This window comes from Electrophorus electricus, chromosome 21 (genome assembly GCF_041902795.1).
Source record: "Electrophorus electricus isolate QZ-2024a chromosome 21, ASM4190279v1, whole genome shotgun sequence".
NCBI classification, from domain to species: Eukaryota; Metazoa; Chordata; class Actinopteri; order Gymnotiformes; family Gymnotidae; genus Electrophorus; species Electrophorus electricus.
This window is the reverse complement of record NC_137517.1, coordinates 5,652,794-5,663,941: the sequence shown is the minus strand read 5'-3', so window position 1 is coordinate 5,663,941 and position 11,148 is coordinate 5,652,794. Positions and strand designations below refer to the sequence as shown.

The window sequence follows — 11,148 nt, the reverse complement described above, 5'->3', positions numbered from 1 at the left end:
TACTGAGCCTTCTAAAATGGCTGAAGGAAGTGACACCCTTATGGGAGTGTTCATATTGTCAGCACATCCCTTTAATTCTCTGCTGTTTGAGTTTGTGATCAGTACTGTGTCGTCTTCTCCGTGTGGGATGCTGTTGTCTTGTACACGTGCGTTGTGTTTTCCTGTCTTTTATTATTATTTTTTTTTTGTATGACAAGATCATATTTATTTCACTATTTTTGTAGACAACTATTTGATTTGGATTGTATTTTTCTATTTCAGTTATTTTACACACTGCGTTTTCCTAATTATTGGGCAATGATTTGTATGATTCTGTTCACAAGCAGGCTTTCTGTTGAGATATATATATATATATATATATATATATATATATATATATATATATATATATATATATATATATATATATATATATACAAGGAAATCCTTAACAAAAATATTTTAGAATCACCCATGAAATTGTGTATAGTGATATATTAATATATGATTCATTTTAACATGATTAATATATAAGTTTGTCATGTCTTTTATTTTAAGGAAGAAAAAATCAAGGGTTTATTTTCATGGAAAACACTTGAGACTCTCCCCCCGGTTGCATTGAGACCGTGCAGGTCTCTCCTCACTGATACGCAGAAACTTGAATATAACACATTTTGAAAGGCTGACTAACCTCGAATCTGTGTTGTGACGTGCAATACTGTTTCTAATGTTTGTATAAAAAAAGTGAGAATTACAGTGTATACCTTTTTAATGCAGATTTATTTTTTTCATTGCATATTTTGCAAATTTCTGATTCACGGTGTCATTTTTTACTGTCAGAAAAGGATAAACCCCGTTTTTTCATTGCAACTATTTTTAAATCCAGATATCTTTGTACTGATGTAAATGATTGTAGTTATTTTGGATAGCGTTTTGCTAACAAAAAGAGAAACTTTTTCATGCATATTTCTATTTCATTTCATTTTATTTTATTTTATTCTTTTTTATTTTACTTTAATAGTAGCAAAATACTTGGAATAATTTTTCATATATGTCATTAATATTATTTTGTATTTTTATGTGGAAATATATAAATATATAATTTTATGATGCTAATTGCTAAGATATTATTTTAATTTGAATTATTTTTAAAGCTAAAATCTTTGTAATATTGTTAATGTTCCTAGTTTCTAAATCAAAGTTTGTGTATAGATTCCCTCAAGTGGTTTATGAAGTGTTCGGATTGTAATTATTAATGAATGGATCTTTGATATGCAAAACAAATATCATGTTGATTTTTATTTTGGTTTGTTTTGTATTTAAATGGGGTGTTGATTACAATCTTATTTCTTTCATTTCCTGAATAAAGACCTGTTCTGTTCGGACACAGAGTCCTGCCTTTTTTTAACTTTAAAAATATATTAAAAATTGAATGTCTCGCATAGGGAATCAGCTAGAGGGTGTTTGTTTAGGGAGGCTCGTAACATCATTCATTCATTCATTCATTGGGGGGCAAATTTGAGTTAACAAATTGTTTTTCTGACAAAATTCATCACACCTTAAGACCAGCAGGAACTAAAGGCCCGCTAATGCGTGACGTAATCTTCCTGACGTGATAAATAAAACGGAATCGAAACTTGAAGGATCATGAAGCGGCGTTGGTCATGTAGGAATACCACCTACACGTAACTGTTATTGACACGAATGGTTGAAAATAGCCTACTTCGAGTAAACGCGTTATCATTATCCCGTTTTAATCCCGGGTCGGTATGCAGTAAACGGTGTCGAGCAACGCTTTGAACTCGGAAGTCATCGATTCGTTGGGAGTTCAATGTGCTGATTCCGACTGGTAGCGTTTTGAGTTCGCTTTAGTCTTCTTCTAGTCCAACTGTGTGAGGAAGAAGAACATGAGCCTCCTTTCTGAAGACGCGTTGGGAGACTCTGTAGATTATGAAGATAAGCGTCACAGCAACGTGCCTACGAAGCCCGAGGCTCGTGGGGCTGAAGGGTGAGCTTCTCTGTTTACTGACTTTATTGCATAATTAAAATATAATGTACATTTTAAAAACACTGATTGTCTTTGACCAGATATCAGGCACATGCATGTTAGGTGGTATAAGCCGTGCATGACTCAAGATTTAAACAGTTTATAGGCAAACATAGCTGCTCTCAGATCAGCACAAAAACAAGTATAAAGGTTGTTGCCATTATCTTTCCTGCCATCTAGAGCCGGTCCAATCAACGAGCAAGCAAGGGCAAACTCGCCTGTACCCAGCTGTGTGTCTATGAAGAGTGATTGGTCCATGGAACTTCCAGTCGCATTTAAGAAAGAAAATCTTGTCCCTGAGGAATGGTACACACAGGACATCCTCCCCCCCCCCCATCTGGCTCCGTTTCTTAAGATAAAGCTACCTCTTTTCAATTCTAGCTGTGAAATGCATCTGCTCGTATAATATTCTGCTTGTTCTGTAAGCTATACAACCAATCTTTCTTAAATTTATTTTTGTTTAGTGACAAACTCCTGGAACCAGATGCTCCTGTGCCCAGCTATTTGTCCATAAACAGTGACCATTCAATGGCTATACCACTTACATTGAACGATGGAGTCTCGCCTAATGCGCAGAGGTAGTGGTTGAACTTTAAATCGCTAGTGTCTACTCTTTGAGAATCATAGTCCATTTATTCCTGAAAACATTCCTTTTGAAGGGTTAAAAATATTATTTTATTTATTACTTCAGTCTTTCCCTTATTTATTTTCTACGTGTTTATTGAATGTTTGTTTATATTTGAGGAAGTGTACGGTTGAGTTGTCTGCATTGTTTTTGTTGTTTTTATCATCAAGTGTCTGGCCCGAGACAGCAGCTTTGCCTGCTCCAAGCTGTCTGTCTACGATGACCGACCAGTCCATGGACCCACCAAACTGTTTCACAGAGCTGGATTGCTTTACTGACCAGAGGTAGCATGATGAACTGTCCTGATTTCCATGCAATTTAACCAAGACTGACACATAATAGCCCAACTAATAATAGCCCCTTTAACACTTTTTGCACTGTTTCTATAGAGACCAGACAAGGAAATCAGGCATACAGTCTGATCAGAGCCAAGAGATCTCTGAAACAGTCAGGGTGAGCGTCTCCAAATCTAAATTGTCCATACATTAACATTTGTTGGATTAACAAGGATGATTCATGTACCCACAAAGATCCTGATTGACAGTACTGCCCATTAATGCTACAACCACTGGAATCTTTTTCAGAACAATTATTTCTCATGTTTGCTGGCTCTGTCTGTTTTTGCTATGGCTTTGTTCATCTTAGACTTTTGAGGAGAGGTTTCTCAGCTTCGTGAAGCGTGAGATGAAAAGAATCAGCCAGCTTCTGAGTCCAGGTTATCCTGGAGAGGTGGAGGCTTCCGAAGAGGAAGAGGACAGCAGTGAGGCCCGAGAGGCAGCGCTTAAGATCGGCCTACATGTTTTACAGGGCATGAATGAGCCTGAGCTTGTTGGAAAAGTGAACATGGGTGAGCATGACAACACAATCCATCAACTGGGCAGAAAGAGCGCTGAATGAGATGTATACCTTATTGTAGCAACGCATGCTGACGTTGTAAAGTACTTTTTTTTCCTTGGTCTTTGTCGTTTAGCGAAAAGCATATTTATACATCAGAGAAAACTCAAATCCAGTCTGAAGAGCAAGAGCCAGTGTATATTCGAAGGAATCGCTAAGCAAGGAAATCCGGCCCTTCTCAACAAGATTTACACAGAGCTCTATATCACGGAAGGCGGGAGCGGAATGCTCAACGACGAGCATGAAGTGAGGCAGATAGAGTCGGAATACAGAAGTCTGCCAGGACAAGAGACGCCAATCATATGCAATGACATATTTAAGCCATTACCGGGGCAAGAAAAAAACATCAGAACAGTACTGACCAAAGGCGTAGCTGGTATCGGAAAAACGGTCTCTGCACAGAAGTTCATCCTGGATTGGGCTGAAGGGCAAGCCAATCAAGATGTCCATTTCATGTTCCCATTGCCTTTTCGGGAGCTAAATCTGATGGGCCAGCAACAGTATAGCCTGGAGGGACTTCTTCATTGCTTTTTCAAAGACATGCAAGAAGTCAGCCTCTCCATCCTCGAAAATACAAAGGTTATTTTCGTCTTTGATGGCCTGGATGAATGTAGACTTCCTTTAGACTTCAAGAGCAATGAGAGGTGTTCGGACGTAACTAAGGCAACATCAGTGGACGTTCTCCTGACAAACCTCATCCTGGGGAACCTGCTCCCCTCTGCTCTCATCTGGATTACGACCCGACCAGCGGCTGCTAACCAGCTGCCTGCTGCATGCGTTGACCAAGTAACAGAGGTGAGGGGGTTCAACGACCCACAGAAGGAGGAGTACTTCCACAAGCGAATCACTGACCGAGATCTTGCCGGCAGGATCATCCAGCATGTGAAGTCTTCCCGGAGCCTCTACATCATGTGTCACATACCCGTCTTCTGCTGGATCTCAGCCACCGTGCTTGAGAGGCTGCTGAGTGAAGCGGAAAAGCACCAGGTGCCCAAGTCTCTGACTGAGATGTACACGCATTTCTTGATCTTTCAGACAGTGCGACGGAACGACAAGTACACAGAAGGGAAGGACTTGAACCCTTGCTTGACTAAGGAAAACATTCTCTCCCTTGGAAAACTCGCTTTTCAGCAGCTAAGCAAAGGCAACCTGATCTTCTATGAAAAAGACTTGATGGACTGTGGCATTGACGTCAAAGAGGCATCAGTCTACTCTGGGCTGTGCACCCAGATCTTCAGAGAGGAGTTGGCAATGTGGCAAAGGAAGGTCTACTGCTTTGTGCACTTGAGTTTCCAGGAGTACCTTGCGGCTTTATTTGCATACATGTGCTGGCTGAGCCCGAACGGAGATCACCAACCTGACGATATTAACATTCGACAGCTTTGCCTAAACTCGACCGTATTCGATCTACACAGGAGTGCAGTGGATCTGGCTTTGCACTCAGAGCGTGGCCACATGGACCTCTTCCTCCGCTTCCTTCTTGGATTATCTCTTGAATCCAATCAGAATCTGCTGCACGATCTCCTGACGCAGGATGTGAACGATGAACAGAGCCACCAGGAGACGGTCAAGTACATAAAGCTCAAGCTTGGGGAGAACCTTAGGCCGGAGAACTCCATCAATCTGTTCCACTGCCTGCTCGAGCTCAACGACCATTCTCTCGTGCAGGAGATTCAAGCTTACCTGAGCTCAAAGAGTCTGTGCCCAGAGAACCTCTCACCTGCACAGTGGTCAGCTCTCGTCTTTGTGTTGATGACCAGCGAGGAGAAGATGGAAGTGTTTGACCTGAGAAAATATGTGAAATCAAATGAAGGATTCAAGAGGCTGGAACCTGTAGCCAAAGCATCCAGAACTGTCATGTTAGTATCATAACTACTGAAAATGTTGTGATTAAAATTGCATCAGTTTGAACTGGTCAGATAGTAGCTGATGATAAAAGACATTAGCTGGCTTCAGATGCAGTTGTGAAGCATACCATTTTGTGTTCTAACTTTAATTGCTTGTGTTTCAGATTGTCCTCATGTAACCTTACTGAGGCGGTTTGTCCCAACCTGGCTCTTAGTTTAAGGTCTTGTGCTACTAGAGAACTAGATTTGAGTTTTAATAGCCTGAATGACAGAGGGGTGAAGCTGATGTGTGTTGGACTGAGGAGTTCAGACTGTCTATTGGAAACACTGAAGTAAGACATCATGTTCCATATCGTGCAGCATCTTTGCATGACCCTTGATGTACAACATGTTTTCATAGCACATTGCTACAGACCAGTTCCTGTGTCCTGTGCACAGTCTGCAATTTTGTGAATTCCGGAAGGACGGCTGTGCTGCCCTTGTTTCTGCGCTGCAGTCGAACCCATCACATTTGAGAGAGCTGGACCTGAGCCACAATCTGACTGGAAACCAGGCCATAGCTGGGCTGTTGGCAATCCTGCCCGACACTCGACTGGAAACGCTCAGGTGAGTCTTGTGCTGGGCATGTAGCCATAGTAAGGCTTGAGACCACATAGGGATATGAGTGCAGGTCTTGCAGCACAGGTTTGCTCTAATAGCAAAATAACAATCATACAATGGGGGGGGGGGGGCAAACTGGGCTAGGCAAGCAGAAAGAATAACTTATGAGCTGGGATTACCCACAATGCACTGAACCAGAGCCCCAGTTTAAAAACTGGGTGGACAAACTACGCTTTCTGATTGGTCACCGGTCTGATAAAGGACCAAGGAGGAAGTAGCGGAAGTACTGTTGTCAGGTATGAAAGAGGGTGTGATGGATATAAGCATATATATGATCCTATTATTTACACCATGTGCACAATTATTAGGCAAGAGAGTATTTTGACTATCATCATTGTTATGCATATTTTCCAACTCCAAGCTGTATAAAAGCGAGAGAGAGAGAGATAGTACCTTTTCCATGCTCAAGGACACATTACAGACAGATATATATGAGCTTTTACAATCACTCACACACACCGATGAGAAGCGGCAGCCAAATTTTTGCACGGCATACTCTCTCTCGGAAACCACAGCCCCCTGGGGGTCTGCACCGAGTGCAGGGGAGACGGTTAAGGCATACACTTACACACGTCACATTCATGCAGGACAATTTTGAGTATCAAATCAACCTAACATCCATTTATTTAGCCTGTGGGAGGAAACCCACAGAGAGAACACATGGAAACTTCACCCAGATAGGGACTCAAACCAAAGACCCTAGAGCTGAGAGGCAAACAAGCCAACCACCAAGCCACTGTGCTGCCCATTGAATTTAAGCATATCAGGTGATGTGTATTTGTGTAATGATGGAAGGTGTCGCCTAATAAGATCAATACCCAATAGCAAGACATTATTATTATTATTATTATTATTAATAATATGCATAATAATATGCATAATAATAATATGCATAATAATTATGTTATTATTAATTATTAGGCAGCTTCTTTTTCTCAGGCGTCATGGACCAAAAAAGAGATTTAACTGAGTCAAAAAATGTAAAAAGTCCTTCAGAGGGATGTAGCACTCTTTAAAATTACTAAGACATCAGGGCGTGATCACAGAACCATCAAATGTTTCATTGCAAATAGTCAACAGAGTCACAAGTAATGTGTTGACCAGGAACACATTATCCTCCAGTGCTGTCATATACCAGAACCGCAACCTACCTGGAGTGCCCAGGAGTACAAGGTGTTCAGTACTCAGAGACACGGCCAAGGTAAGGAAGGCTGAAACCCGACCACCACTGAACAAGACGCATAAGGTGAAATGTCAAGACTGGGACAAGAAATATCTGAAGACAGATTATTAAAGGTTTTCTGGACTGATGAGACGAGAGTGACTCTTGATGGACCAGATGGACGGGCCAGTGGCTGAATCAGTAACGGGCACAGGGCTCCACTTCGACCCAGATGCCAGCAAGGTGGAGGTGGGGTACTGCTATGGGCTGGTATTATTAAAGATGAGCTAGTTGGACCTTTTTGGGTTGAAGATGGACTTAAAATCAACTCCAAAACCTCCTGCCAATTTTTAGAAGACACCCTTCTTCAAGCAGTGGCACAGGAAAAAGTCTGCATCTTTCAGGAAGACCATAGTTTTTATGCAGGACAATGCTCCATCACATGCATCAAAGTACTCCACTGTGAGGCTAGCCAATAAAGGCTTTAGAGATGAAGGGGGCCCATGTCATTCTTTCCTCTCCTGACCTAAATCCTAGTGAGAATGTGAGCCCTTCTTCACCATAAATCTCCCATTGAAGGGAAGCAGTACAGCTCTCTGAACAGTGTCTGGGACGCTGTGGTTGCTGCTGTATAAAAAGTTGATATTCCCCTAAGAAAGCCAAAAACACAATTTTTTACTTTCTTAAATATTAAGGTTTGAGGTTTATTAACATTTTGCATTGACCGAGAGGACTGCAGTTGCCTAATAATTGTGCACACAGTGTACTTTTAATTTTACTATTTGCAGACTGCAACATCATAACATCATCTCATGTACCAGTTAGTAATTATGCTTCAGATCATTAAAAGACCAAAACTGCTGTTTTGCATTTTCAGTGCTATTACAATGCTTGATTATATTTGACTTAGGTGTGTGGTGTTTTTTTATTTTTATTTTTTTTAAATAATTTTAATACAGGCTTTCAGGCTGTGGGGTCACAAGGGAAGGCTGTGTTTTTCTGGCCTCAGCGATAGGCTCCAAACCCTCTTGCCTTAAAAATCTGGATCTGAGCGACAACAAACTAGGAGACCTGGGAGTTCGAGTCCTTCCAGAATTGTTGAGTCATAAAAATTGTCAAATCGAATATCTGCGGTAAGTGAACGTAGTGAGCAGCAACATGCTGCTACCCAAAAGCAGTTTTTTTGTTAGCTACCGTCCCGTTTACTACTAAGATGTATGTAATGATGCTGTGTTAAACAAATATTGAGTGTGTTAGATGATAGATTCTGTAGTGTAGCCACCTTTTGATGACACTTTGCATGCTCTGGTGATCCCTTGACCAGCTTCATAAGGCATCCTCTTATGTCTTTTTCCATATTTTTTTTCCAAATGCTGAGCACTTTAAAGTGAGGCACTAAAGTTCTGAATGAAAACTATTTGCTGAAGGAACATTTAAAATTAATTACATTTTCTTATTTTGTCTTAGAAACAAGAATCAAGCATTATATAACTTAAAGGCTTTTTAATCTAATGGTTTGTGCTTAAAATTGTTTTTAAGACTATAAAAAACATGCATTCAGTGAAGTCTGACGAAAGGTTTGATTAGTACTGTACTAAAACTAAAGTGTTATTAAAGTGGAGATTTATGTAATACAACAAGGGGTTTACAAGACATGATTTTGTATCACATGGTTGATTTAAGTAGTTCATCCCACTGACTTGAGCTAATTAGAAAATCCTTGTGGTTGGATCTGAATCTTGGGCAGGACTTTTTTTTTCCCCTCAGACAGAACTATACACCCCCTGTTCCTAATAATAAAGACCTGATGTATTGCTGTAGTTAGTTGTTATTTAGTCAGCATATGGGCATAAGTGGAAACAAAGTGGAATCTCTAAAACGTTTGTTTGGAGCTAGTTGAAAGTTCTCTCCCCCCCCCCCCCCAGGCTAGAGAAGTGTAACATAACTTGGAAAAGCTGCAAGACCCTACTCCATGCATCCAGCCAGGAGTCTTGGAGTCTCCGCACCCTGGACCTGAGTGACAATGACCTTCAGGATTCAGGAGTGAAACAGCTGGCTTACGAACTGAGTACGCCATGCTGCAAGATACAGAAATTAAGGTACATAAAATATGCCTTAAATATTCATGACTTTTTAAAAAAAAATTTATAATATACATATTTTGTATTTATTTATGGCGGGTCAAGCTCAGCGTCGACCTCATGTCATGAGACTTTGTCTCCCCCTGCAGGCTGGCTAGTTGCAGATTCACTATGAGAGGATTCTCAGCACTGGCTTCTGCTCTCAGGTCGAACCCCACAAGCCTGCATGAGCTGGATCTGAGTAGCAATTTCCCTGATGTCTCTGCGATGCGTCAGCTATTGTCAGCACTAAGAAAGCCCAACTGCGCGCTTCGAACACTGCGGTGAGTTATGTACCCAAAAAAATCTGCGATTTTTGCCACATTCTGAGGTTCCAGCTTGGCAAATGTCCTCTGGTGTCAAACAGGTATAAAGGAGCTTTTGTATTTAAGGTTCCTTTGCTCTTTTGTTTTTATTTTCGACTGCGGCTCATGCGCAGTCTTTTGAAAGCATGTCCAAACCCTCCTGATGTAAGTCCATAGGAACTGATTATCTGTGTGGCTCTTTGCCCAGGTAGTGTGGACAAATGTTGCCTCAGCTCAGAGGTGTGTGGCTCTATGTCCACAACGCTCAGCCAGAACGCCACCCTTAGAGAGCTGAGTCTGAATGACAACCCACTCGGAGACGATGGGTTGAAGACCCTCTTTGCCGGACTACAAAGTGGACTTTGTAACCTCAAGACTTTGAGGTACTTGTGTCTAAAAATGAAAATAAAAGTAAGGATCAACATTTAGCCCATAGGTAACCCAATCCATGCAGGGTGAAGTGTAACATCCTGTCATACTCTGACAACTAGAACTTCTCATCTTATGGGAGTTTGATGCAATAAATACGTTTGAAATAAATGACACAAATTTTTATATAACTGTTCTCATGCCATTTTCTTCCATTTTTGGCAGACTGTCTAACTGTTCCCTCACAGAAGGCAGTTGTGAAATCTTGGCGTCTGTGCTGATTTCGAACACCATTGGTCTCCAGGAGCTGGACCTGAGCAGAAATGCCTTCAGCCCGGACAAAAGCAGCTTCCTTTGCTCAATATCCAACATGGATCTCACGCTGTGATGGGAGGCGCTCAGCCGGAGCCTCCCACGCCCAGCCCAGGGGACTCCCGTAATTATCATTCCCCTGTTCTAACATGCTCGTGTTGCTGTCCAGGATGAGTCCCCTCTTGATGGCTATGAGGTTCCTTCCTTTTGCCAAAAGACATTTTTCCTGCCACTGTCACCCTTGGTTTACACATTAGGGGGTTTAGACCTTGTTCCTGTAAAGCTGCTTTGAGACGATATCTACTATTAGACACTACATAAATAAACTGAATTCAATTGAATTTAATCTGGGACTGGTGTGTTGGAGGAGGGCAAACTAAAATTCCAGGCATGGAGTTTCCAGGCCTGGGATTGGGAGATACTGGACTGAAGTCTTTTCAGATCAGGCTGTCTGTGGGGTCTTCTGTGGTGTAATCCAGTGTTTACTGAACATATCTACTTCTCTTCCTGTTAGGATTCCTGGACACACAGGTTTATGGAAAGGATTTTAACATGACAAACATAGTAAAATGTTATTGTGAAAACGATTCCAAGGAGATTTCCATTACATACTGTAAAACCAAGTTAAACTAATTTTATATGCATTCCTGATGGTGTCCCTTGCAAGCACATATGTGACTAATTGTAAACATTTAGTAAATGATAAAGCAGTGCAGATCAAAAAAACAAGCAAATAAATAAACTATCACTTTTTTAAAAACAATATGAGAATACGATTGCAATTTTTTTCTTCTTCATTTTGTGTGTGTGTGTGTGTGTGTGTGTGTG

At 41.1% G+C, this 11,148-nt stretch overlaps 1 protein-coding gene across 3 annotated transcripts; it reads left to right on the top strand.

The window, feature by feature from the left end:
• The first annotated feature begins 1,609 nt into the window (after nucleotides 1–1,609).
• On the top strand, nucleotides 1,610–11,083 carry LOC113589311 (NACHT, LRR and PYD domains-containing protein 12-like). 3 transcript variants are annotated; one of them, XM_035521577.2, is made up of 14 exons: nucleotides 1,610–1,987; nucleotides 2,207–2,332; nucleotides 2,491–2,604; nucleotides 2,822–2,935; nucleotides 3,041–3,104; nucleotides 3,297–3,498; nucleotides 3,622–5,404; nucleotides 5,557–5,724; nucleotides 5,831–5,998; nucleotides 8,174–8,347; nucleotides 9,140–9,313; nucleotides 9,445–9,618; nucleotides 9,852–10,022; nucleotides 10,257–11,083. In XM_035521577.2, exons 1-14 carry the CDS (start codon nucleotides 1,887–1,889, stop codon nucleotides 10,267–10,269), a joined length of 3,546 nt encoding a protein of 1,181 aa, XP_035377470.1. In that variant the 5' UTR covers nucleotides 1,610–1,886; the 3' UTR covers nucleotides 10,270–11,083. The 3 variants fall into 3 exon arrangements, with proteins under 3 accessions (XP_035377470.1, XP_035377469.1, XP_035377471.1); XM_035521576.1 differs by having other exon boundaries at nucleotides 10,234–11,083; XM_035521578.2 differs by lacking the exon at nucleotides 10,257–11,083 and having other exon boundaries at nucleotides 9,848–9,985.
• The last annotated feature ends 65 nt before the right edge of the window (nucleotides 11,084–11,148 follow it).